At 48.8% G+C, this 25,811-nt stretch overlaps 12 protein-coding genes and 2 non-coding genes across 14 annotated transcripts; 7 read left to right on the top strand and 7 right to left on the bottom strand.

Annotated features, from left to right (window-relative positions):
* Positions 1–797: 797 nt before the first annotated feature.
* On the bottom strand, positions 798–1,955 carry GL50803_00113024 (VSP; the record flags this gene model as incomplete). Its single annotated transcript, XM_001705592.2, has 1 exon — positions 798–1,955. One exon carries the CDS (start codon positions 1,953–1,955, stop codon positions 798–800), a length of 1,158 nt encoding a protein of 385 aa, XP_001705644.2.
* A 2,670-nt stretch (positions 1,956–4,625) lies between these two features.
* GL50803_00r0008 lies at positions 4,626–4,760 on the top strand. Its single transcript, XR_005248662.1, has one exon. It is a non-coding gene; the product is annotated as a 5S ribosomal RNA (ribosomal RNA).
* A 1,621-nt stretch (positions 4,761–6,381) lies between these two features.
* Positions 6,382–7,329, top strand: GL50803_00113023 (Tetratricopeptide repeat-containing protein; the record flags this gene model as incomplete). Its single annotated transcript, XM_001705595.1, has 1 exon — positions 6,382–7,329. One exon carries the CDS (start codon positions 6,382–6,384, stop codon positions 7,327–7,329), a length of 948 nt encoding a protein of 315 aa, XP_001705647.1.
* Positions 7,330–7,337: 8 nt separating this feature from the next.
* GL50803_0015226 (uncharacterized protein) lies at positions 7,338–8,210 on the bottom strand (the record flags this gene model as incomplete). Its single annotated transcript, XM_038045817.1, has 1 exon — positions 7,338–8,210. One exon carries the CDS (start codon positions 8,208–8,210, stop codon positions 7,338–7,340), a length of 873 nt encoding a protein of 290 aa, XP_037902079.1.
* Positions 8,211–8,283: 73 nt separating this feature from the next.
* Positions 8,284–9,621, bottom strand: GL50803_0042184 (DHHC palmitoyltransferase; the record flags this gene model as incomplete). Its single annotated transcript, XM_001705596.2, has 1 exon — positions 8,284–9,621. The coding sequence occupies one exon, from the start codon at positions 9,619–9,621 to the stop codon at positions 8,284–8,286; it is 1,338 nt and encodes a 445-aa protein (XP_001705648.2).
* Positions 9,622–9,652: 31 nt separating this feature from the next.
* On the bottom strand, positions 9,653–10,747 carry GL50803_0010516 (Leucine carboxyl methyltransferase; the record flags this gene model as incomplete). The annotated part of the gene is made up of 1 exon (XM_001705598.1): positions 9,653–10,747. The coding sequence occupies one exon, from the start codon at positions 10,745–10,747 to the stop codon at positions 9,653–9,655; it is 1,095 nt and encodes a 364-aa protein (XP_001705650.1).
* A 190-nt stretch (positions 10,748–10,937) lies between these two features.
* GL50803_0015228 (Ribosomal protein S15A) lies at positions 10,938–11,330 on the top strand (the record flags this gene model as incomplete). Its single annotated transcript, XM_001705600.1, has 1 exon — positions 10,938–11,330. The coding sequence occupies one exon, from the start codon at positions 10,938–10,940 to the stop codon at positions 11,328–11,330; it is 393 nt and encodes a 130-aa protein (XP_001705652.1).
* A 50-nt stretch (positions 11,331–11,380) lies between these two features.
* On the bottom strand, positions 11,381–15,442 carry GL50803_0016188 (SMC1 beta-like protein; the record flags this gene model as incomplete). The annotated part of the gene is made up of 1 exon (XM_001705601.1): positions 11,381–15,442. The coding sequence occupies one exon, from the start codon at positions 15,440–15,442 to the stop codon at positions 11,381–11,383; it is 4,062 nt and encodes a 1,353-aa protein (XP_001705653.1).
* Positions 15,443–15,491: 49 nt separating this feature from the next.
* On the top strand, positions 15,492–16,115 carry GL50803_0013756 (Proteasome subunit beta type 3; the record flags this gene model as incomplete). The annotated part of the gene is made up of 1 exon (XM_001705602.1): positions 15,492–16,115. The coding sequence occupies one exon, from the start codon at positions 15,492–15,494 to the stop codon at positions 16,113–16,115; it is 624 nt and encodes a 207-aa protein (XP_001705654.1).
* A 151-nt stretch (positions 16,116–16,266) lies between these two features.
* On the top strand, positions 16,267–20,283 carry GL50803_00113021 (putative Acetyl-CoA carboxylase/pyruvate carboxylase fusion protein; the record flags this gene model as incomplete). Its single annotated transcript, XM_001705603.1, has 1 exon — positions 16,267–20,283. The coding sequence occupies one exon, from the start codon at positions 16,267–16,269 to the stop codon at positions 20,281–20,283; it is 4,017 nt and encodes a 1,338-aa protein (XP_001705655.1).
* On the bottom strand, positions 20,249–21,547 carry GL50803_0024097 (uncharacterized protein; the record flags this gene model as incomplete). Its single annotated transcript, XM_038045981.1, has 1 exon — positions 20,249–21,547. One exon carries the CDS (start codon positions 21,545–21,547, stop codon positions 20,249–20,251), a length of 1,299 nt encoding a protein of 432 aa, XP_037902078.1.
* A 494-nt stretch (positions 21,548–22,041) lies between these two features.
* Positions 22,042–22,114, top strand: GL50803_00t0041. The gene has a single exon. It is a non-coding gene; the product is annotated as a tRNA-Val (tRNA).
* Positions 22,115–22,171: 57 nt separating this feature from the next.
* Positions 22,172–24,754, top strand: GL50803_00102647 (Sodium/hydrogen exchanger 3; the record flags this gene model as incomplete). The annotated part of the gene is made up of 1 exon (XM_001705604.1): positions 22,172–24,754. One exon carries the CDS (start codon positions 22,172–22,174, stop codon positions 24,752–24,754), a length of 2,583 nt encoding a protein of 860 aa, XP_001705656.1.
* An 8-nt stretch (positions 24,755–24,762) lies between these two features.
* GL50803_0060785 (uncharacterized protein) lies at positions 24,763–25,788 on the bottom strand (the record flags this gene model as incomplete). Its single annotated transcript, XM_038046243.1, has 1 exon — positions 24,763–25,788. One exon carries the CDS (start codon positions 25,786–25,788, stop codon positions 24,763–24,765), a length of 1,026 nt encoding a protein of 341 aa, XP_037902077.1.
* Positions 25,789–25,811: the final 23 nt, after the last annotated feature.

The following is a 25,811-nucleotide window of genomic DNA, read 5'->3' as shown; positions in this document are numbered from 1 at the left end:
CGGCTGGCGGGCCGCAGCTCATAGAGAGTGAATGCTTAGGGCCCGGATCATCCCCTGGACTGACGCCCAGCCCCTTGCAAGCGCCTTCCGGACCACCAGATCGTGGCCTGCCCCCAGCGGGTGGGTGCCACCGGCCTCTCAGTGCACAGGCCTCAGTTAGGGTGCAAGCAGGAAGAATCGCATCGAGTGCTGTGCCATCGGAGCCCGTCTCCGGTGCATTCGGAGGCCTCGGGATAAGCTCGTGTTCGACTCTTGGCCAGTCCGAGGGCGGTTGTAGACAGCAAGCAGGGGCTCCTCTCCACCGGTGCAGAGGGACGACCAGGGGCCCAGTGCAATCGTCGGTACCTGTGCCTCCGTGTCTCGGGGAGTGCAACGCAAGCTGGAGATCAGGCCAGCCCGGCGGCCAGAGCAGAGCAGAGCCCGACACAAACGCAAGGCGGTGGGCGTGGGTGTCATCCAGCAACTGCATGGATACCACAGCGAGGAGGTCAAGAAGTGCAGGGACGACCTGAGTTTCATTCATCCTGGCGGCAGGCCAAGGAGAGGCACACTCGCGGCTCGTATGGCCCTAAGCAGGCCGGATCCTGGAGGCCGACCGGGGACCGCGCAGGGCTCTGGATGCATCACTGGAGAGGAGCTCCTCGTTACATTATCCACGACCAGCCATCGTTTCCGGACGGCCAGGAAAGAGCGAGGATTACCCGCATGATCTCTGGATCGCGCTCAGATAGCTCCAGCAGCACATCTACACGAGCTACATAAAGTAACGCGTTTACTACCTAAGTACACAGCTAAGTCTACGCCTTCCCGCGGCAGAGGAACCACCAGCAAAGGAATCCGACAAGACCACCTACAATAACAATCACAGCAACAGAGATACCGGCTATGGCCCCCGTGCTGAGGCCGCTCTTGTTGACGCTTCCACCAGTGCCTACTTCTGATTCTAAGCATATGACTGAACTGCCAGATGACGACACACATTGCTTGCATCCAGAGATCTTCTCTGAGCACTTCTTGCATAACCCAGCAGTGGTATCGTCACCGTTTTCCTTGTAATACCCAGTGGCACAGGTCTTGCACTTGTCAGCCGCATCTGCAGTCGAGCACGTAGCACAAGTAGAATGACATTCTGCACAGTTGCCATCACTTGCTGCTAAGCCATTGGCACATGTCTGACACTTACCATTGCCTCCCTGTGCATTACTACACACCTGCTTACCAGGCTGTCTATCTGTCTGATAGCAGCCGCCGTCCTTGAGGAAGTAACCCTCATTGCATTTTGTACAGGCCCCACTTGTGATTGTTGCACAGAAGGCTACTCGTGAACTGGCCGCACAGTTGCCGTTCAAGGGGGCTTGTTGAGTGTTCTTGCACTTTGAGCAATATGCAGTTCCTCCTATCTGAGCCCCACACTCTGCGCATCCATCGTTTGTAGAACTCACGCTGCACTGGTCCATGCACGTGCCCCCATTGACAGGAGTATTAGTATCTGTATACTGAAGCATTTTCCCAACAGGACAGGCCGTGCACTGATTGTTGGCCGGTCCAACGCACTCAGCGCACTCAGGGTTGCATGCCTTACACTTCTTGTCAGTATCTCCGTAGTATCCGCTGATGGCTGTGCAGTCAGGTACGCATTGGTTTGTAGGGGTGAGGTAGTCGCCATCATTACATTTAGTGCAGATTTCGTTGTCTGTTTTGGGGTTGTCACAGGTCTTACAGTTGGGAGTATTGCACTGCGCAGGGCTCTGGTTGCACACCGTCTTGTCGTCGCTGACCGTGAAGCCCTCGTTGCACCGCTCGCACTTTGTGTCGTCGCTGGGGACGCACCGGTCGCAGTGGACATTGTCGGCGTTACACTGCTCGCAGTTGTCGACCTGGCAGCTGGGCGCGGGTTGTTTAGTGCGTTGCGCGGCGAGGCCGCTCATCAAAAAGCAGAGAGCTGGTAGTAACATTGGTGCTCGATTCACGTGTTGCTTGTGTGCTTCACTCAGTAACATGAGACGTCAGGAGAAGAATGTTTAACAGCCAATTAGCCCGCAAGGATCCTCTCTAGGATGTTCCAGCGCACTCCATCCAGTAGTAGTGTCAATCGCCACACCAGCGCTCCTCCGTAGCCCTTCATGACGGAGGAACCTGTATGGCAGTCCATCGCTGCAATCCCAGCACATTGTATCCCCGTCCGGAGAGACAGGCTGTCTCATTTCTACGTGCATTCCAAAGATTCTATCTGTTTGTGTGGTGTTAAGCTCGGCCTCTCGCTCACTTAAGGATCGTCAGTTTAACGTCTCCCTGCGTTCCCTCTGATAGCATCTCCTCGCTCTTCCTTGACTAGATCCACCCTGATTCTCTCATACCTACTAGTCACATTCAGAACAGCGACTAGTCAGCAATTACGTCTGACTCTTATACCCTTCCTTATGAAGAGCACCATGGCCTCCAGACCTGCTGGGAGGATGCTGGGCTCTCAGAAAAAGGGACCAATCACTTGTATATCTTTCTTGGACGTTGGGCCTTGAGCATTTGCCATCCTTGGCTAAGGGCTCCACTGTGGTGTGACTGGATATACTCATGCTTATCTATGGCTGATCTCGCAATGCTGGACCAGAGGCTATCCCTGAAGACCACAGCTCCATATCCTTCACCAACCAAGTTACTTGAAGCAAAAAGATTAGCCTCATGTCGGCCATCCACGATCATACAAGCCCTGTAACATACGCACCGAGTACTTATGCGCCCCTTGCGGTGTGTGGGTATTGTGCTGCAACATGGGAGAAGGCTGGGACCAGGCAGCCACTCATAGTGTGTCAATAAAGCACCAGCTGCTTCCAGATTTGACAATGATAACAGCGAAGAGGTGCGTCCGGTGGCTGTCTGATTGGCCGTTCTTGGCTGTTGTGCCCACTATTGCCTTTACTTAGCTTTAGGCAGATGCACTAAACAGCTAGCTCCCGACTACCCGAGCAGGAAGTGATAAATAGGGCACACCTCTGAACGAGCACATATCAGTACAGAATACTTTGTTTCCAGCTGGAGGTATCTTATATCGGGTGACGGGGCTGGTTGTGGTGCATCCCGCCACCAGATGGCTTCCACCGGTTTCCCGTACGTCCCGTGCCAATCTGGGTCACCTGTACGCGCCCAGGATGAAGCTGTAATACTAACCAGATGGCCACAGCATCCTGTGCCCAGGTTACTAGACTTCGGAGCACACCTGCATGTCCGCGAGGTCTGCCGCATGTGCTTCCGCGGACGGTGTGTAACTAAGGTTAGCAAGGACTCAGCGCCCAGCAGAGGGGCCGGAGAGCGCATGAGGATCCGACTGGCCTGACAGACAGTGCAGGCCCGTACTGTCTCTAGCAGTCAGCCTCCACCCTTCCTGTGTCTGGATGTAGCACCGCAGGGTCTGTGCCCTGCTCGTTGAGTAAGAGGCCCTTAGAACGCATACAGTGCCGGGGCAGGTATTCTGTTGAGCCACGTAGAGATACTTGTAATGAGAGCATAACGCTTGATCTCTTTTCTTGTGGCATCCAAGATAGCTGGTGCGCAGCCAGCGGTGAGTAGAGAACTGGAAGGCATAGTCACGCGATCTAGCCACTCTCCGTACCCATGAATCGTGGTATTGTTTATCCAAATTCTTGGCTAGTATGGCGCCCGTCGTAGGCAGTATTAGTATTGGACACAGGAAGCTTCAATAGCCGGCTCGCCACCGGATCGACGTAGGCTACAGAGGGGTCATTGATCAGCAGCCAAGAGAACGACTCGCTCCTGCTTTGTTATGTGTATATATAAATGAAGCTCCCGGCATGCAGTCCTATTGCTTCACGGAGAGCAGCGCATGATAAGGTACCAATAGAAGCAGGACCAGCTCTTAGAACACGCATGTCTCTGTCTTCATCGAGACTCTCGCCATCAAGCTTTGATGGACTGCAGCGCATCCTAGCCCATAGCAGCACCTTCTGTGTAAGGATGGAGCCGCAGTAGAACAGCCCCGCGGAGCTCTCATGGCCGGCAGTCGACCGTGTCACTAGCTACTACTTCCCAGACATGGCTAGCCTCCCATGCTGGCGTAACTGGCTATAGCATGTGATACACATCGTAGTAGTACCCCTTAATTGACTAAGCATGTGCAGAAGGGCTCCGCGGTGATCCCTCCTGAATCTGGCATTACCTTCTAGAAGCTATCCGTTCGACACACCGCAATCAGTGGGTGCAGAAAGGCAAGTGCTAGCAAGACAGCTTACAGGGCACTGGTTAGCACTCTGGGGGCTAGAAGCTGCCCAACTGCCTTCGACCCAAACGCGACATCTCATCTATTCAAGAGGCTGCATGTGGTCCTTTGGTAAACGCTAATCCCCTAGATGCATGCTGCCCAGTCAGCTTATCGACCAAATTCCGTGTGCTGGTTGGCAGGGGTCGCATGTTGGCGGCTGTGTCCAGATGTTTGCCCTCGAGAACGACTCCAGCACTGCCTCGGGCACTATCTCCTTCATCGACAAGAGACCGCTCCGCTTATCCCATTTCGATCATTCGGCCCTTGTACACAGCCCCGGCGATAAACCAATTGTAACAAGCTAGATTTACAAGCTCAAGTCTTTTGTGCATTGCACAGCCCCACCGGCCGCCAGTTCGGCCATCCTACGGCGGAAACTCCTTAACTCGTTCCGAATTAACTCGTTCCGAATTAAGAAGAGAAGCGCCGTCAGGCCCCGCCAGTACTGCGATCGGAGACGTCGTGGGAACACGGGGTGCCGAACTTTCCCAGCGCGCCTGCTGCCCACCTTCGCCGAGTTCGTTGGGAGCGCAGGCAGGCTTGAAGGGCGGCGAGTGCGCAGGTGGGTATATCGCCGAGGCGAGGTATGGGGCTCCTTCGACGCCTATACCAGCTGGCTAGCAAGTCACCTCAATATAAAGAAAGACCTTCAGGCAACCCTTGCTTCGAAGGAGCTCCTCTGCTATAGGCATCTGTGAAAGCGTCCGCTGTGGCGCGTCTGCAAGATATGGAATGGAGTAACAGGGTGCTTGAAACAGTTTGCAGTCTTCAGAATAGCCTACTTGCGTGCCAATGCAACACCGCGGAGCAACGTGCATGGGTCTCAGCGGTGTGCGTCACTCACGTTGGAAGGGTGTGCGGCCGCATGCTTGATGTGGCACGGCTGTAATCCGCAAGGAGCGCTCCCTGGTTCTTTCTCGAAGTAATTGGAGGTACAAGAACAGCCATATCACGGATGTACAAACCACCCATCAATAGGCACGTGTGATGCTAGCGAGACACTCCTTAAAGGATTGCTGATCCATAGCGGTACTTTTAGGCGAGCCCGAGGTACTGCCTTCTTGCTCGGAGAAGCACATGTGATAGCGGTCCAGGTTGTTTGCAAAGATCTGTGATCTAGGGGCCGCGCTGTACGGGCAGGGTTAAGTACTTCTGCGCATATCTACGCGGTATCTGAAGACTCTTACAGATACGCATGAACTAGTTACTTGGCATATGCTAGTACGCATCACAGTAGATGGAGAGCCGAGACGATACCTTTTGGGTACGTTCTTCTACGCATTTGACCACAGATCCTACTATGGCTGCGCCGAGACAGGGAACGCGTGTCTTGCAGAGAGGCCGTACATTATGGTTAAGCAGAACACCGAGATGCAGCTTCTATGGGTAGAAGTGCAAGGTGGCATGTGCTGTTGATTGGTGAGTCAGTGGCCAGCTTATCAGCGTCAGAATGCGGCCTTGGCTAACGTTAGGTAGATTAGCTCTCTCTTCAGAGGGTTGTAGAGCTCAGACAGGCCCATAGCAAGCAGAAATCAGGGCACGCAATGTGTGAAGGTACTTAGCCATTAATCCTAGACTGTGTGTACAAAAACGCGTCCTTGCTGCCTTGTATCAAGCGGAACGATATAAGCGCCAGTGTGTACACGTTTCCTGCCATCAACTTTCTTGCATAAGCCCCGCAGTCCATGCAAGAAAGCAAAACAGCGCACTACATGGTCCAGCACCACGACTTGCAAGGCTCTCTGTGCTGCGCAAGTATACAGGACAAGTGCAGCCCGGCTCTTCCTTAGAACAAGAGCTGTATCCCGATGTGATCCTCAGCTGCACGATAGCAGAGAAGGGTGCGTCGGCTTTTTAAGTACTGAACAATGGTCGATATGGTGAGCATTGTAAAGTCACTGTTGACCTAAAAGAGGTATACGTGTTGTTCTGTCCACTAAAAACAGTACCTTAAAATGCTTGAAACGATATATTCAAGAACGATGCCCACCTAGCGATATGTCAGAATCTATTTATGATAGGATGATATGTTGGCTTTGTGTGTTCGGCACAGCTGGGTCTCACATCATATTTTGGTGACGCTTTGATTAAATTCAAATAATTGAACCATGGGCAAGGCTCGACAGCATAATACAGTGAAACGCAAGCCACAACCACCACAGGGGGCTGTGAGTGAACTGATTACTCAAGCATACGCAAAACTGGAAGCGGGAAATTTTGCTAAAGCTCTTACTATTGCAGAGCGTGCGCTTCCCCTTTGCAATCAGCCATCTGTGCTTGACTCGCTTGGCGAAATTTTCAGCGTTGCTGGAGATTTTCAGAAAGCAACTAGTTGCTATGCCAAGGCGCTTGGGTACGATCACCTAACTCATGCCGCTGGGGTCCGATACATGACCCTCTATGAGATCACAGGTGATCCATCTAATCTGAATTCGGCAATAGGTATCTTTAGAAAGCACACAAGTACAGAAGAGTCTCGTACCTCGCTAATATTAGCTCTGGCAACACTTGCGGATGCGTATCTAACTCGTCTTGACCCGCCAGACACTAAGGCCGCGATCAGGACAGCAAAGGAAGCAATCAGCATGAACCCATCTTTTATTGAGCCTCATATAAGTCTTGCTGGGGCGCACCTTGTAGCAGAATCATTCGACCTGGCTGAAAAAGCAGCCTTGTGTGCTCTTGAACTAATGGAGCAGCGTGGATTCTACAAAATTGAGCAGGCGGAGGACGGTTCGGAAGAGATCACCGTTCATTCAGATGAAAATCAGCCAACACAGCAGTTTCTTCTGGCCCTCTCGCGGATATGCGCCGGAGTGGGAATGTACGAACAGGGTGCCATGTGCTGCGATCTAGTACTTGCACAGAACCCTAAAGATGCCGTTGCACTTCATGACCTGGCATGGTGCTATAACTTGGCAGGAGAATATGAAGACGCGAAGGAGGCCCTTCTTCAGGTAAAGGATATCTATCTGGAAGAAAATGTGGCCGAGGATCTAATTGCTGATATAGATGCAAAGATACAGGCGCTCTCTGCCGAACCAGAACAGGAGTAGCATGGACTTTATTTACTAGCTGAAATAGTGAGATAAAAGATCATGTCTAAATTCCCTACAAGGTGGATTATGTTATCTGATAAGAACCCACTATATTCGCTCCCCACGATTTGAGACAATCCAATTGTGTCGCGAGCAAGATTGAATTCCTCGTCAGCCTCTATGTAGCATGAAGACTGACTGGCCCATTCATCTTCGGTGGATATGAGTAAGTCTCCTGCAAATAGGACACGCAAGCTATCGATTGATTCCGAGTCAGAAGTTTGAATTATGGTGTGTTTCTGAAGGGAAGAGAGCACCCCTTCCACAGAGTTGTCAGCGCGGAAGGAAAAATGCAATCTTAGATTATCAATCTGTGTTATAAGATTGTAGTCAGGATTGAAAAGCTTATATTCAGCTTGCTCTGTTATGCCTTTCACATGAATATTAAAGCCAACAATTGAGGAGATATCACCCCATTCATATCTTCTATAGCGTACGTCAGCAGAAGCATAGCATCTAAAGTAGTTCACCCCCTTGTACAGGTCCACACAGCATAGGGTTTTTTTCCCCATGCACGGATTGTTCAGTGTAGTAGAGCCACATAGCATATCCTCTACTTGAATAATTCTTGAGGGTATGAAGGGGCTTATTTCACTAACAAGAATATCAATCACTGAGACGGGCTCCACTGTGATTAATAACTCTATTGGATATCGAACCCCATTGCTTCCCATTAAGTTTTCATTTCTGATAATAATGCCTTGCTGCTCACGTAAGGTACTAATGCCTAGAATAATCGTTATTTCTGCTTCGCTGACACGCGAATACTCCATGCCCACATCACTCGGTTGAAATTCAATCACTGAAAGTATTGAGAGTATAAGAAAGTAGAATAGCATTGGAACTTCTAAATGTTTGGTATTTAAGTCGATATCACCAGTTTGATGATCTAACGAGCAGATGAAACGATGGTCAATTTTCCAGACCCTGGACAATTCTATCGAATATGTTCGGTGATCTAGGTTGAGTGGTTGGGCTTTTGGAAGGAGAAAAAGCGACCACTCTTGAAGGAGAAGAAAAGCTATTACTGTGGTAGGCCATGGGGTCCATTTGAATGACCGGCGGAGTAGTTACACGACTTGGTGCCGCTGACGATGGTCTTGACGATGCTGTAATAATTGATTCAGAGGTTCTTGGTCTAGACGCATAAAGGGAGAGAGTAGTAGGATTGTTTATGGTAGAACTCGGGTAGTTTAGTGACCCTATGGTGTATGGCCCCATAACATCTAACCGCACCGATGTTCTAGGAGGCTCATGCCGTCTTTTGCGTGCGTTCACAGGCTGGGGGTATGTTCTAGCATTACTAGGCATCGCGTTATGAGTGATCGATGCTGTAACGGTGGGCTCCAACTGTACAGTTGGATTGGCGTCTAGTTGCTTTGTAAATAGCTGAGGTGTGTGCATAACTTCAATAGAGTGATTGGTCTCTACCTTTGGCACAGCCAGCTCAACATTTTGATCGTAACAGTATGTCCACAATCCAGAGTGCCTTGGTCGAATGCGCCACGGAACCCCTATTGCCCAAATAGGTGATATGACCTGTGCAATATTAGCTCCTGAAGAACCGAGAGTATAGTGATTCGTATAGTGCTGCAGACTTGCTTTGGAATCCTTCCATTTGAAGTACTCGATAGTGGTCATGTTGTTGCGTATCATAATGACGTGCATGTTGAAGAGAATCGATATACCAGCGATTACAATTGCAGCCACAACAATAGAAACAATCGGTAGATAGGCGACAAGAAGCTGAAAAACAAAGACCGTTCCCAGGACGTTATAGAGTATACAAAGACATTGCGTAATGATGGCCCAGAGCAGAAAGCACCAGAAGTGTCCGTAGTTATTGAGACCAACGCAGTTCCCAATCCAAGGACAATGGTGATCGTACTTAAGGACGCATCGATTGCATATTTTACAGTGGTGTGCGCGTATCGGCTTGGCTTTATCGCAGATCAAGCACTTGCGCCGAATACCTCCATACGAAGGTGTTGTGAATCCCGGGTCAAGCCACACAGCGAAACAGAAGTGTACAGAGACAACGATCAAAGCGTATCCAATCACAACAAGGAAGGGTATAACCACCTCTGGCCGCTTCCAGAGAATTGATATCTCAACTACACCCGCCAAATTAGCTGCAAGTATAAGACCAAAAATTAGATACGCAAGGAATTTCTGTGCACAAACTGTACATCCTCGAATCCGAGCCTTGCAACACGCGGTGCAGAAGATCTTGTCGACACAACTGACCATGCAATAAACGTAAATTCTCGCTAGTGAATATTTACTTGTCGGGGGAATCTGCGCTTTGCCCAACAGACGCCAGCATCTCCTCGAGATTCTCGATGCCGGTCCACCCCATTATACATGCGTAGTGCCCCATAATCAGATTCCATTGCTCAAACTCATCAAAGAGCTCGAGCTGTTCTATCTCGCGGCGTCTAGCTGGCCAAAAGCTGCGATACACATCCCCCGCCTCTTTAGCATACGAGGCTTCATAGCCGCTCAGCTGGAAGAGCTTACGATACTGAGCCGTAAAGCCCAGCTCCACAAATGAGGGCATAACGACTTGACGCTCTGCCATGTTGATCTGCATCATCTCCCCAAATGAGTCTGAAGGGTTGACCATCTCAAAGCAGACAAGCCCAAAATTGTTGAAATAGGTTGGAAGGTCCCGTATGATGCCTACGGTCGAGTCGGCGTCTAAGTACGACAAGCACACCTCAGACAAGAAGAGCACGGGCAGCGTCGTATCCCCTTTTTCGTCTGCTACAATCTTTCGCACCAGCGGCATCCATGTCTTACGCATTTCCAGATTGGCCGCATAAAGCTGATAGCCCGGCAGATCGACGCGCAGTGCCTCTGGGGTAGTTTCGGCATGCTCCCTTTTGGGACGATACAGAATTACCTGGCCCTCCTGAAATGGCCGGACAGCACAGTCCTCAGACATAGGCATGTCAATAGTTTCCCCGTGCATAAGGTCAAACTTCTTTGCTTTGAGTTCTGTAATTGATGGCAGGTCCAGTTCAATCCAGTGCTTGACATGGAAATAACTTTGCTTCCCTTCGCTCCTTTCTTGTTGTGCGATGAGCTGTAAACGCCAGTAAAGAGTGTCGAGACCGGCTCCAAGACTAACAATTGCACAGTTTCCAGCATACTTAGCCGCAAAAGCCACTGCCATCTGCTCGATGTAAGTGAACCGAAACCACGTGCCCCTATTTATCATCGGGTCTTTACGAGGAAGGGAGGGCTTGGTATAGATTGCCCGAAGTGCAGGATCCACTAGGTAGCCTGCTCTGAGCGCCGAAAGCTTACTAAGGAGCGCATCGTTGGACGTCGTCGCGGCTGTGACAATATCAGAGGCCCTGTCTAGCACCATCTACTGGCCGCCAGGTTGGGGTCCTTCGGATGAGATAAAAAATTCCATCAATTTTAAATTGCTATTTAACATCGTTATAAAACCAAGAGCGACAGGCGTATGTTTCCCCCGTACTAACACCCGCTAACAAGTACCAAGCTCGCTGAGCGCACATCGCGTGCCGGCGTGCTGGGAAGCAGATCCAGTAGGCATGGTTCGCATCAACGTTCTCCGTGACGCACTCAAGTCCATTTGCAACGCCCAACGCATCGGGAAGAAACAGGTGATTGTCCGTCCTTCCTCGAAGGTTATCATCGAGTTCCTCCAACTTATGCAGAAGAACGGCTACATAAGCGACTTCGCAGTCGTGGATAACCACCGCTCAAACAGGATCGTCGTGAACCTCATCGGAAGACTCAACAAGGCTGGTGTCATATCTCCTCGTTTCGACATTCCCGCCAACGACATTGAGAAGTGGGTCGTCAATCTTCTGCCGTCGCGTCTCTTCGGGCACATCATCCTCACTACTTCCCAGGGCATCATGGACCACATCGAAGCTCAGCACCGTCAGATAGGTGGCAAGGTCATTGGCTACTTCTACTGAGCTCTCGCGTGCACGGACCTGTGAGTAAACGCGGCGACGAAGACGGTCGCCTACGGTCCATTGTAGTGTGTCATGTCAAGCAGGTATATCTCTGCGCCGCACCATGAGCCGGCGGACGCCTTCTCGCCAGGTGAGGTCCGCACGCGGGTGACACCGATCAGAAGGTCACCATTAACAAACATGGACGCCTGGTGAGATATGGCAAGAGTATGAAATCCGCGCTCTCGACAAAGGTAATATGATAGCCTCTCAACGTTTCTTGAGTCCAAGTTCTTGTCCACTTCGTCAAGCAGAAGAAATGGAAGAGTCTTGTAGCGGTGAAGGCAGAACACCAACGCCAAAAGAGCGATAGACTTTTCGCCGGAGGACAACTCGTCGAACCCTTTTGCATAGCTGCTAGGAGGAAAGACAGTAAAAATGAAGTCAGTGGTCCAAGGCGTTTGGCGCTTAGTTAGGGTCAGAGACGCCACTTGCGTTGACAAATCACTATCTGCAACATCATCGTACGCTAAAGCATAGTACACCGCTGATATCTCCTTGGAGAGAAAGTCAAAGCAATGCAAGAAGTGCTTCCTCCGTTTTTCAGTTACCACAGTCAATTGAGCATGTGCTTCACTCCTCTTTTTATGTAGGCTCTTGAGTTCTTCCGTCTCCTTAGAAAGCTCTTTATCTAGATCATCGAGACTAATGTCCACTGCCACATAATCGTCAAGAGAGTCTATCTCTTTATCCAGCGCTTTCTTCAAATCCCCTAACTTGGCTTCTAGGATACTGTATTGCTTTTCTAGAGGCTCTATGCATTTATTATAGCTAGAATCGTTAGCCTGCAAAGCTAATGTGTACGCCTTTTCCAATTGCCTATCTGGGTCAACAAAATGATATGGAAAAGGTAGTGCCAGGAGCGCACTGCATGTGCTTGCAATCTGCTCTCCAAGGTCTTCTTCGGATGACGACAGTAGTCTCTGGCATTCATCAAAAAGTGCCATGCACTGGGAAGTGGTATCAGAGGTTTCATTCCTCTTTTTGCTCCTTACTCTGGACCGGCGCACGTTCTCTGCGTCTATCTCTTCCTGTACTGAGTCGAATATTAATACGGTATTGGTCATAAGTGCTGATTCGCACAGGTGGAGAATATCTCGTTGGATACCCCGTAACGCGCTCTGCATGACTGTTAGTTGGGTACTCAACTGTAAAATCTTCGAGCCAGCGGCTCCTAACTTAATTTGTTGCTGTGCTATGCGGTCAGTTATGTGTGCTCGTTGCATAGTGGCATCTTTAGATGCCGTTGATTGGTCGAGAAGAAGTTTGCGGGTCTCTGCAATTTGGTCATCAAGAGTGCGCTTTTCAGTGGCAATCTTGGCTCGATGCTCAGTAGATTCTTTAATTATTTGTCGCAATTTGTCAATCTGCTCAGAATAATCAAACTTTCCTGCCAACTGCTTGCGCATTTCCAGAGAATACTTCATCTCCTTCAACTTGGTGAATCGCAAAACAATCTCTCCTCTTTGTTGCTGATCTTCTTCTTCCAGATCTTTAAGAAATATCCGGTCCTTTTTCCGCAAGTTAGCCAGCGATGGATCGGAATCCTGCTTGATAGCAACTGATATTTCGGCTACTATCTCGGAAAAGTACTCTTCCTTTTCATTCCAGAGCGCTTCCTCTTGGTCACAGAGGGCGTCCCCTAATTGCTCACAGTCTTTTATGGAAGCATCTAAAGATTTGGTAGCTTGTTCATAGCTATTATTTGCTGCTGCACATTTGGCAGAGAGAGATGCCATTTGAAGATTGACCATGTCCCACGCCTTTTCGGCACGTTGATACTCGCTATTATAATTGATCAAGTCAGTATACTGCAAACGCTGGAGCCGCTCCATATTTCGCGTTGCTTGTTCTAGAAGGGAGTCCTGTAGCTGCATAAGTTTTGTGCACTGAAGGGACGCTTCCTCATCACTGAGGCGCATTGACTTCTTGTCATCTTTAAGCGTAGCTTGTTGGGAGGCATCTGCATCAGCCAAGCCTCCTGCTGGTACATCTTTGGCGCGCCGCCGTTTAGCTAACTTAGGATCGCTGGTTGAAGAAATAAAACTATCTGCTCCAAAGTCACAAGAGACAATTCCACCTGGCCTCAGCTGAACCCCGTTACTCATAATGACCCTGTGCCCGCCTCCGTCTTTCCACGCAAAGTCGGTAACACTGGATTCATAGGCAGAGTCACAGTAAAAGGTGTTATGTAACGCAAACCTTGTGGCTTTCTCTGCCACTTTATTAACATCTATTATTTCAATGAAGGGTCTAATATCTATTCCTGGATGTGACTGGCGGAATTTAGCTGCTGCATTTCTGTCTGCAGCTGTTGCTTGATCAGTTATCCTAAGAGAGTCCGCAGGAAGGAACATCAGAGGGCGTCTCATTTTGAGCTTTAGCGTAGTGATGCACTTCTGTGCGACTAGTGATGAGGAACAAACAACTCCGTTCTGATAGGCCCCCAGCGCATCTTGGAGTAGCTGCCCGTGCTCCTTTTTGATGGGCGTCACCATAGTCTTTAATAGCCCTTGTACGTCTTGTGGAAAGGCGTCCTGGCTTTCCTTTAGTGACAGTCTAAGTTCCTCTTCATGCTTACTCATCGTTTGAGCCTGTATAGCTGTGCTTAATTGGTTACGCAAGCTCTCGAGCGTCAATAAATTGGCGCATTTCTTTTCGTCTATGTCTTTATTCTGTTGCTTTATTTGTTCTATCTCACTGCTACAGGCGTTTACCTTTGACAGAGCGTCATCCATGGATCGTTTGCATTGCTTTTGGGTCCGTTCGAGCACGCTTTGCCTTTCCTGCAGAGCCCCCAGCTCATCTCTCAACTGATCAACGGCTCGCTGCTGCTGTTCTTTATGTAGTAGTTGCTTGTTATATCGTTGTCGCAGGTTGCTGATGAGCCTGAGATCGGCGTCCTTTAATTCGCTGAACTCTTGCTGTCTTTTCTTATAAGCGTCTGTGAAAAACTTAGAGGCGCTCACTTGGCAGTTCGAACCATGACCCATCTGTGACTCCAGCTCTATCAAGTCATTATTAACTGAATGTAACTGCTGATCAATCTGGGTAAGTTCGTGCTCTTTCTGCTGCTTTCTCTCTGTGTAGGTAAGTTGTTGGTCATGGGCATTTTTAATTTTAATGGCGAGCTGCTGCTCTGCAAGGATGGTACTCGCGCGTCTTCTCTCTAAATCCTTAAGAGAGTTGTCTAGCGAGACACTCTTTGCATCACTCTCTGTTATGATCTTGGTTAGCTCAAGAGACGTGCTATGAAGCTCTGCTAAATGGTGCTGAGTTGCAGACTTTGCTGTCTCTGCATCAGACAGATCCTTAGTGAGAGCTAGAATCCTTGGCTCGATAAGCTGACAATGGTATTTGTAAGAGAGCAAGGGAAGGAGAAAGCGCTTGAAAAAAAATAGCTCTCTGTTACGATTCAGCTCTGCATACTTTTTGTTGTCTTCTTCTGCTTTCTTTGCCAGCTCTTTTCTTTGGGCGAGAAGGTTGAGTCGTGCTTTCTGGGCTTTTACTTTAGCTTCAAGAGAGGTATACTCCTTTGACAGATGTGTGCACTCCTCGTTGTATTCGCAGCTTCCAGACGCTGTCTCAATGTACTGAATTATTGTCTCCGCCCTAATATTTTCCCCCAATTGATCGCTGCTTATATAAAATATGGATGGAACCTGACGCTGACCCAGTATGCCAATCTCTTTCAACTTAGAATTGTAGACCTCTCTGGTGACTGTTCGGCCATCTATTTTAAAGATCTCTGCACCAGTGCGTTGATACCCACGGTGAAAGGAGAGCGTAGCTCCTATCTGGCTAGGCTCTACTGTGTCGGTATCTTGACAGGCTACAGTAAAGGTTAACGAAACCCAGCATCCACCGTCCGCCCCTGCAGAGATGTATCCATCCGAAATACGCACTCGAGGATCAGGAAAGAGCGTGGCGAAGAGAATAGCATCATAAATGTTTGTCTTTCCAGATCCGTTGGGGCCAACGATGAAGCTAAGCCGTGGAATATCTGTGATACTGTGCTCCCCAACGAATGTTTTGAAATTGAACATCCGCACGGCTGAGAGACTGTACTGCATTTGAGGTTCTTTCACAAGATTTTTTTAAATAAATTTCTGTTCATTGACCATGGGGAACATCTGGGAATATAACGGCTCCGCACTCATTGGCATCAAGGGGAAGGACTGCGTGGCTCTGGCTGCTGACAAGAGGCTTGGCTGTAGCTACCAAACGCTCACGATAGGCAACGAGGAGCGTATATTCCGCCTTTCCCAGAGCTGTCTACTGGGGCTTGCAGGCTTGCAAACAGATGTGCTCACGACTTACCGTCAGATACGCATGAAGAGTAACTTATACCATTTACAGGAAGACCGAGAGATTCGTCCAAGAGCTACTGCCAAGATGATCTCCTCCTTTCTTTATAAGCACAGGTTCGGGCCTTATTTCATCTCCCCAATAATAGCAGGCTTTGAGGCCGACGGAAAGCCCTACTTAGGAGCCATGGACACAATCGGCTGTCTGGATGACTGCACCAACTTCCAAATAGCGGGCACAGCCAGCGACTTCTTGCTTGGGCTGTGCGAGACACATGTTAAGCCAGATATGAGCGAGGATGAGATTTTGCCATTGATGGAGCAGATAATAAGGTCGGCCACAAATCGCGATGCATATTCAGGCTGGGGAGCACATGTTGTTGTTCTACGTCGAGATGGTACCACTTCAGACATACCGATATCCACCAGGATGGATTGATTAGCACTTACTTGTTCGGTGCACTTTGCTACAGTGTGGATTGACCACTGTTATCTGTTGAGGGTTTGGCTAGTACTGTAAATTGCTACCCATATACTTGTAGGTATAGTAGACGTTAGCAGCCGGATCTTTTTATTTTCTGATATCGAACATGCAAGCCACGAGTGAGGAGCTGTTCATTAACCTGTGCTCTACCGATCATATGGACTTCGTATTTAAAGGAGTATCATATAAAAAGCAGCTAGAGGCTGCCCGCAAGGCAACAGGTTCACTCTGCGCGATGCATGTTTACCACGTTAAAGAACCTGTAGAATATATACGGGCTGTACAGGAATTCGCATTCATGGGCGGGTCACTGGGATGCGCAGAGGGAGAAAAACTCTCCCGTGCCTGTGAGTATTGCGTGGAGCACTGCATGCCCCTGGTGATCGAGGCAGCATCTGGCGGGGTTCGAATGCAAGAAGGAGTTGTGGCGCTGATGCAGATGGCAAACACAACGTCTTGCATTGAAAGCGTGAAGCAGGCGGGCATTCCTGTAATAGTGGTAATAAAAGACCCGTGCTATGGAGGGACAAGTGGAAGCTTCGCGACGCTGGGGGACCTTACGTTTGGCATCAAAGGAAGCCGCTTTGGATTCGCAGGCCAGAACGTCATAAAGAACACCATATTCAATGGAAGTAATGAGGCGTTCGATCGTAGTGTTCCGGCAGGGTTTCAGACGACGGACAGAGCTGCTGCAACGGGAGCGATAGATCAGCTCTTCGACTCACTTGAGAGTGCATATGCGAGCATTCATGGTATCCTGGAAGTCCTTATTCAACGAAAGGGGATGCAAAGCGTGGAGGCAGCAGCTAAGACTGCACTGCTGCGATTAACGGGTGTCCCCCATGGGGCCGAAGTGGACACAGAAGACGCCTTTCTTGTACAGGATGCTTTCGTCTATAGGGATGCCAGAAATGTAACTCGCCCGCAACCATGTGACTATTTGAAGAACTTTGTTGACATGGCCGCAAGCCTTCGTGTGGACAAGTGCATCACTGTTGCGTTTGGTGTCTTTGCAGACACCCTCCCTGTGATTGCTATTGCTACATCTCGTGAAGATGTACTAGACCCCGAGGCAGGATTGGGGTCTCCCACTGGCTACCGTTTTGCTGCCCGAGCAATCTACCTTGCTAATAGATTGAGTATCCCTGTCATAACACTGGTAGACACTGCTGGTGCGCTTCCTTCTCCAGAAGCCGAAGAGCAATGCCAATCAAGAGCAATTTCAGAGTGCCTACTGGCCTTCCAGGCTGTGCATGTTCCAATTATAAGTATTATTACTGGAGAGGGTGGATCAGGAGGCGCACTAGCTCTGGCTGGGGGAAACTATGTGGGAATTCTATCGAAGGCATTCTACAATGTGATAAGTCCAGAAGGAGCTGCTTCAATCTTGCAGCCATCTGTATATCGGAACAATACTGCAGAAATGAGGGCGAACTTCATCAGCGATGCTGAACTACTTGCACATGTGCAGAGGTGCTATCCTATTGATCTAAGAAACGCAGGAGTCGTGAATGATATCATCGTCGGCCCTGAGTACTCAGAGACAAGAGACGCTTGCAAGGATACCAGCAATAGAATTGCCGTCTTTGTGGCCAGGATGCTCATCAAGTGCTCTCAAATTAAAAACCTGAAAAAGCATAGGAATATTCGATACCGTAACCTGAGTGTCTTCGATGAGTTAACTACAGAAAGGGCACAGCAGTGGGTTGCCCAGTTAAAGGGTCTAAAAATCGTTTCTTCAAAACTCGAAAGGGCTACAGAGTTAACAGAAACACAGCAAGAGCACTTAGAACAGCTTAAGAGGGTAACGCTATATCTAACTGACGTGGCACATCTCAAAGGGAGCAAGTTATTTGATGTACTGAACAACAGTAAGACTTCGTTGCCTCCAGTTAAAGAGCCGTGTAATATTACAGTGCCAAACACCATAATCAACAGGCTCAGCTTCCGGATCTCAGATCATCCGATCACCTGCAAGTCCATTCTCAAGAGCCAAGGGCCAGAAGCAGTCTGCAAGTATATAATCGAGTCTGGACGATTGTTCTACACTGATACAACGTTTCGAGATGCCCACCAATCATTGCTTGCCACCAGGCTTCGAACCAGAGAGCTCATAGAGGGGGCTATTTTGTTACAGAATACGTCAATCCCCTCGATAGATAAGACACCTCTTTTTAGTGTTGAGTGCTGGGGAGGAGCCACCTTTGATACGTCGCTTCGATTTCTTGATGAGAATCCTTATGACCGTCTGAAGCTCTTTACTGAGGCCATGCCACACACGTTGACTCAGATGCTCTTTCGGGGCGCAAATGCAGTGGGTTACACGGCGTATGAGAGGAGCTTCATCGAGCAATTCATAATCAAAACAGCGGACGCCGGCTTAGATGTGTTTCGTGTATTTGATGCATTCAATAGCCTACAGCAAATGGAGGTTGCGGTGGATACCATTCTTTCTAGGTGTCAAAAATCAATCTGTGAGATTTGCATATGTTTCACAGGAGATTTTCTAGATACAACTAAAAGGGAAAACATATATACGCTAGACTACTACAGTAATCTGTGCAGTGAAATAGTTGCTCGCTGGCCGAATTTCCATATTCTCTGCATAAAGGACATGGCAGGACTGCTCAGACCCGCACATGCAGCACCCCTAGTAGCCAGGATCAAGGAGGCCATTGGACCCACCAAGCCGATTCATTTTCATACCCATGACACCAGTGGAGCAGGCATAAGCACATGTCTTGCCATGGCAAAAGCGGGTTGTCATATCATTGACCTAGCATCAAGTTCACTGGCGGGATCAACATCTCAACCGTCCTTGCAAACATTTCTTCAGGTTCACTCTACAGAAGAAAGACTCTACCAGGCTAATCATGAGCATGTAGAATGTATACCGCGATTCTTCAAATTGGGTGACTGTTGCGGAGATATTATTGAGGCCCTAAGTGTGTATGACAGTTATTGGAGAATGCTACGCAAGGAGTATAGGGAGCTAGACACAAACTTTACAGCACCCTCTCCAGATGTGTACAAACACGAAATGCCGGGTGGACAACTTACTAATCTTTATCAGCAATGTTGCGAGATGGGTCTGGAATACCGATGGAATGAGGCTGTGGATATATATGCAAGATGTAACGCCGAACTAGGATTTCTGATAAAAGTAACCCCTTCGTCAAAAGTTGTCGGGGATTTAGCACTATTTCTGCTTGCAAAAAATCTCGAACCAGAAGTTCTACGAGATAAGCAAAAGTCTCAGACAATTGACTGGCCCGATTCTTTAGTCAATCTACTAAAAGGGAAACTAGGGCTCCCCCATCACGGATTCCCTCTGCATGTGGTGAAGCATGTGTTGAAGCTGTCAGAAGCTGATGCTAGGGCCCACCTACAATCTCTCGAGCAGTCGTACAGGAGCGCCAGTACAGAACTAGAAGCCTCACAGCAGACTCATAGATATACACAAGAAAACAATACTGCAGTTGAAGGCGCATCCTTTACTGCAGAAGATGCAGAAATCCTGTGCAGCACGATGTACCCTAAGCCATATACCCAGTTTCGTGAGAGAATAGAGAAATATTCAGATCTCTTGTGGCTCATGCCTTCCAGTGTATATTGTAAGGGACTCACAGTGGGAGAGAGTTGCTGGTTCTTGTTTGAAACAGGAATAGTAGGCTCTATCACACTTTCAAGGGTTCAAAATACGGATCTACAGAAGACAGAGAGGAAGTTTGAATTTATCATGGAGTTATTTGAGGCTGGCGATCTAGTCGAACCGTCCACCATGAGCAGGATCACTTTCAAGGATCCATCCAGGTTGATGCTTAAGCAAATATTATCTCATAAGCACACATGCAAGTATAAGTATTCCATACCAAATCAAACGTGTTGCCCAATGGCAGACGTGAACGACGAGACCCATGTTGCAGCATCTATACCAGGGGTTGTGGAGAAGCTCCTCGTTATGGTCGGCCAGGAGGTCAAAAAGGGTGATGCGCTACTGCGCATTGGCAGTGCCAAGTTGGACCTAGTCCTAACTGCACACCGCAATGGACGCATCAACGAGATAATGTGCCACCAAAATATGCCGGTTATGCCGGGGTCACTTCTTCTCGTGGTAAGCTGAGTGGGGGAGGAGCAGTCTCTGATAGTTGCTGGATAATTGACCTATGTTCTAAAAGCACCTTTCGCTTCAAAGCATTCTGCTCATGATCATAGGTCTCTAGAAGGCTTACACAAGAAGATATTACGCTCAATGATTTGGAGATGTTGCCGACACGCCTGTGATACTTGGCGAGCTTGAGCCACGCTTTGGTGAAGGGTTTGCATATGCAGATCGCTATTTCAAGGGGACGCGATTTTTTGGGGCTTTCTTCGTTAGAAAGATCAACCAAATCAGACACTATGCTAGTATTGAGATATAACGTGGCCAACTCCGCTGACAGCCTAACGAAAAGGACAAAACCAGATAGTTGTGCTTCAACTTCCATTTCTGCTTCTTCATCCAGCTGCAAATTCAGTGAGAGCATCTTCGAGCGCAAAGCGACAATGCAATCCTGCTCTGAATGATCGCCTTGCTCCTGGATGACCTTGCTAATTAGATATTTGTAGACGATAATCTGGAGGGGAACGAAGCAGTTCTTGTCCAAAAACACTGGATGTAGCCACTGACGGAAGGGTTTAAGGAATGCTGTGCCATCGTAGATGAGTCGATTGTATTGCTTGAGGATTCTGCGGCGGGCGACGCGAGCTTCTTCTCTCACTTTGTCGAGCGATCCAGACTCGTTGTCACCAGGAGTCTCGGTTAAGGAAGGCGCTACCGTGATGTCCGTCAACTCTGCTTTCAGGGAAGCGCGTATCTGAACGCTTTCTTCAAGGAATAGCTGCACTGTGTCCAAATTTATCGAGGTAGTTGGCTTGCTTGAAGGACTCTTTCCTGTCTTCAGATAGAGAAGCTTATTTATATCGGCTTGATGATTGCGTTCTGGAGGCATAATTATATCCTCAAGCTCACAGAATACGCGTATGGCAGGAAGACTCCATGTCACAGGGTTTGGTATATACGTGATAGACCCTTCTCCGACCATGCTTGTCCCAAATATTGCTTGAAGCTCCCTGGGGACTTCATCGGGCAAAGTGATTTCAGACGCAAATAGCTTATATGTGTGCTGGTGGATTATTGTTTTGGAGAGCGTGAACACAGTTACATTGAAGACAAAGAGGCCCTGGCTAATCTGCTCATCTGTAATCGGCTGGCCCTCTTTTAACTTGATCTTTGCAGGGAAATCCTCTGCAGACGAGGAGTAGAGATTGGAAAGTACATATATCGTTTTATTACCGTGAGGCTCTTGTACCTCCTTTGTCGTTATGACAAAATCCTTCCGGAGCATCCTTCTTTAATTTATTGTTTCTTCACAACCGCTGTAATTAGAGGTTTACTCTGAGAACTACTCTGTGAGCATCTGCAGCAGGTGTACTGCGTTCACTTAGTAAACAGGCGTGGCCTTATTATTGAGGTGCTCCGGCCGCGTTCTTGGAGCCACCTTGGACTTTGGCTTGCTTCTACGCTCTCCTCGGTGCTGAAATCTCGCGCCAAAGTGATTGTTCCCAGGTACTTGCTTATTCTTCGTGCTGGAAAAGGCAGAGGGAAGCTGCCACGAAAGTGACGGTCCATCCCCAAAGGCCTGCGCTTGGGGCGGATGGCTTTCCGTTTTTAGAGTGACAGACATCTATAGCCCTGGAAGCAGACAAGGCCGGATAGAGACTCTGCGTTGTCTGGGGGATTTGGCGTGACCAAAGAAGTATGTTTTTAGAAGGCGTAGTACTGCCAAATCTGCCCTCTGAACATCCTATATACCCATAACATGTCCTTGCCCGCGCTGAGGCTTTCGTGGCGCAATGGTTAGCGCGTCGCATTTACGTTGCGAAGGCTGTGGGTTCGATCCCCACCGGAAGCACTTTACAGGTGCCTACAGGTTCACAAGTCTTAGACAGGTCGCAGCGCGGAAAAAGCTATGTCTGGCTTCAAGTACTTCGGCTGGCACGTCACCCCCGTCTCGGGCGCCATTCTCTTCATAGTCGGTATCTTCGCGCTCCTCACGGTGGTGAGAATGTTCTACACATCGCACCCCAAGGCCTCGCGGTATGTCCCGGAATCAACCTTTCTTGTCTTCCTCGGCGTGGGTCTTGGAGTTATTATTTCGGCAATTTCCAGCGCCGAGGCCACGTATCTGGAAAACCTCTTCAAGTTCAGCCATGATATTTTTCTCTTCCTGCTGGTCCCCATCATCATTTTCGAGTCGGCATACACCCTAGACAAGACCTCGTTCTTCCACAACTTCGCTGAGATCATGGTTTACGCCGTCGTCGGCACCCTCATGAACACCCTCTTCATTGCCTTCTTGCTGCACGCTTTGAAGCGCTACTTTGTCCTGCAGCTCTACACGACTAGCCAAATATTTGCCTTTGCAGCACTGATATCTGCCGTCGACCCTGTGTCTGTGATGGCAGTCATGCTCGATCTCAAGGTGAACAGGAACCTCTACAACATGTCCTTCGGAGAATCGGTCCTCAATGATGGTGTAAGTATTGTGCTCTACAGTCTCTTTTCCAACCTTGACCAGCTCAAGGAGCATCACTACAGCAATCTGCAAATTGTTGGAATTGGTATTCTGAAGTTTATAGTTTCTGTCACGTTTGCAATGCTTGTAGGTGCGTCAATCACATTTCTTGCATGCATTATTCTAAAGTATAAGAAAAACAGGCTTCGGTACTTGGAGCCATTCCTTGCCCTTATCTGCGCATATGGAACATTTCAGCTTGCAGACTCTCTACTCTTTAGCGGGATCATCAGTATTATAATTTCTGGCCTGCTGCTCTCGCGCTACTCAGAGCCGAACTGGGCTCATAGCTCAGTTGAGACCATGCATATAACCATGAAGATGTTTGCTTCTTCGTTTGAGGCCCTTATTTTCTTCGACATGGGCATGCAAATCTCCTTCTTGACCAGGGACAAGATCGTTGGGAAAAGCAAAATCGACTACGTCTTCCTGCTCATTGCATTGGGGCTGGTGCTTGTTGCCAGGATTCTGTCAGTACTGCTCCTGACAGCCCTCCTGAACATACGGCGAAAGATGAGAAACGAAATGATTCCGCTGAAGGAACAATTCATTATGATCATGGCCGGGCTGCGAGGAGCCATTTCATTTGCGTTGTCCACTGCACTCGTCACAATACCTGAGGGGACCACCGGGCAAGACCTCACCAACGCAATCAACGTGCAAAACAATATTATCTTCATCACCAGCATCATTATTTTGTTTACAATAGTGATACAAGGGCTTCCGTTGGGCTTCTTTATCAAGAAGCTGCGCATTGCTAGAGAGCGCGAATACCCATTCAACACACCCCTTGACGGCCACCGAATAGACCTCTCGATCCTGACAATGGACCTAGTGTTCCAACAGACACTCCTATCCATAGACGCTATTGGCTGGAACAAGGGGATGATCAACTCTTGGGATCGATTTGTGCAAAAGTTCGACGGCGCGCTGCAAAAAGCGTTTCTGCGCAAAAAGATAACAAACGAGGGGGAAATAATGAAGAAGCTCATGCTCATCGCTGAGGAGGAAGACAAGATGGAGCGAGACATGCAAAAGGAAGTTGATGATCTCCTACTACGGAAACGCCAAGATGCCCTGAACGAAATTCAATCGCTTCTAGCAGCCGGCGAGGAAGAGAGAGCACGTGATGTGTTAGCAGAGCTACCCCCTGGAGAGCGGCACCTCCTTGCACAGAAGCTAAATTTAGAGATAGCAGCCCCAGACGCGCTAGATCATCAACGAAACATGTTGTCAATGCGGTTCTTGGGAGAATTTAACCAGAAGGGCCTCGTGAGTTCAGAGAGTAGGAAGTCCTTCGCTAACTTACGCCTCAGTATGGACCTGCCCCATCTACCTGGTGCCCCTAGAATAGTGGGAATTGATAGCATGAGCCCAGACGGGATTCCTACCATGGCAACGGGACAACTTGCGGGAGGAGGCTCCGTTGGGTGCGCGCACCAAGACAACATTGTGCCTGACGCGTCACTACCACATGCGATGTCGAACCTGTCCATTAGTAGGGAAACTATAAACACATCCAGTGATGATAGCCTTGTGAAGTACATGCCCAAGTCTCAATCGCGTGCCATGCTCGGTATGGACAACAAGACCTTGTCAAAGCCATGCCTAAGCATGGCGTTGTTCAGTCATGAAAAAACAGCTCTAATTAATGAGCAGTCACGAACATCCGCCAATGCCCAAGCTCCAGCTCCGGTTCCGGTTCCTCCCAGCCTCACCATAGGAGCATTTCTTGGTCACAGACAAGAAACAAACCAGACAAATGATCCAGTTGGGGGCGTGGACAACTCGATGGGCATAGAAAAGAATGAGGCTGTCAGTGCGATACCCACAATTGATGTCCTCAAGCCAAATGCTGCTGTGCCAGAAATGGATACCCTGTTCTTTTCCCCACAAGCGACATTTGGTGACGGCAATATAGAGGACAGTGACTCCAGCGATAGCACCACCCAAACGAATGGTGGAGCTGACGCCTAACCCCTTCCTCACTTCTTTAGTATTTTAGCCAACAACTCTTTAGATATTTGCAATTGAGCAAGAGCGTCATTAGTGGCAGTATGTATCTTCTTCTTGTCAACTGTTTGCACCCAATTGGTCCTTGTCATTATAGCGGACTGCAATTTTTCTGTTAGCTTCTTGATCTCTGCATCCTTTCCCTTTATGATGCTTTTCATCACAGTTAGATCCAGACTTGCCTTAGCATGCTGTCTCTCAATTTCGGTGTACTTTGATTTGAAGTAAAAACATTGCTTCTCAAGAGTATTGATCGTCGATTGGTAGGCTCTCACTTCCTTTTTCTTGTGGACTTCCAATGCACTGTGCTGCATATCATGGTCCACAGCCTGATTTTCTAGGGCAACTATTTTCTGTTTGAGAAGGGAATTCATGGCGGTAAGATGGACAACCTCGTCAGAAAGGGTCAGGTTCTTCCATCGACAAAATATGTTATCTTGTTTAACTTTTAAGAGCTCCGATTTCAGCGAGTGTACCTCCTCTTCAAATGCGAGGATACACCGCGTTGTCTGTTGCCGAAATCGGATATACATGCCTATGTCCTCGTCGAGAAGCGACTCTAGCTCATCTAGCTTGGCTTCCAGAGCTACTTTGGACTCCACAATGCGGTCCATGACGCGCTGTTGGTGTTCTCGCATTTGCTTTTGGTGCTCTAGATTGTGGAGTGCAGTAGTGAGCTCCCTCTGCGTGTTTTCTAGTTGTGAATCGGCAGCGTAGAGACGCTTCTGAGTACTAGTGAGCTCCTGCTGGAGTCTCTCTATTCTTGCAAAGCAGTAAGATGAAATGCCTAATAAGGCGTCATCCACTTCTCCGCAAGCTTCAGATGATGGATGGAATGACTCCGTCTGTCCTTCCGGCTCTGCAAGTTCCAGAGCTCTTTGCGATCTTTGTGCATGGTTCGGGCGTGGTAGGCTTAATTGGGAGTCCCCTTGCAAGGACAAAGATGCCAAAGAGGAGCTACCATCGGCTTGTCCCATGCCAAAGGCGGAGCAAGACATATCCTTTATGTCAGCTGATAGGG

This window comes from Giardia intestinalis, chromosome 4, assembly GCF_000002435.2.
Source record: "Giardia intestinalis strain WB C6 chromosome 4, whole genome shotgun sequence".
In the NCBI taxonomy this organism is placed as follows: domain Eukaryota; phylum Fornicata; order Diplomonadida; family Hexamitidae; genus Giardia; species Giardia duodenalis.
The sequence above is the reverse complement of the archived record's forward strand: the minus strand, read 5'-3'. Positions and strand labels throughout refer to the sequence as shown.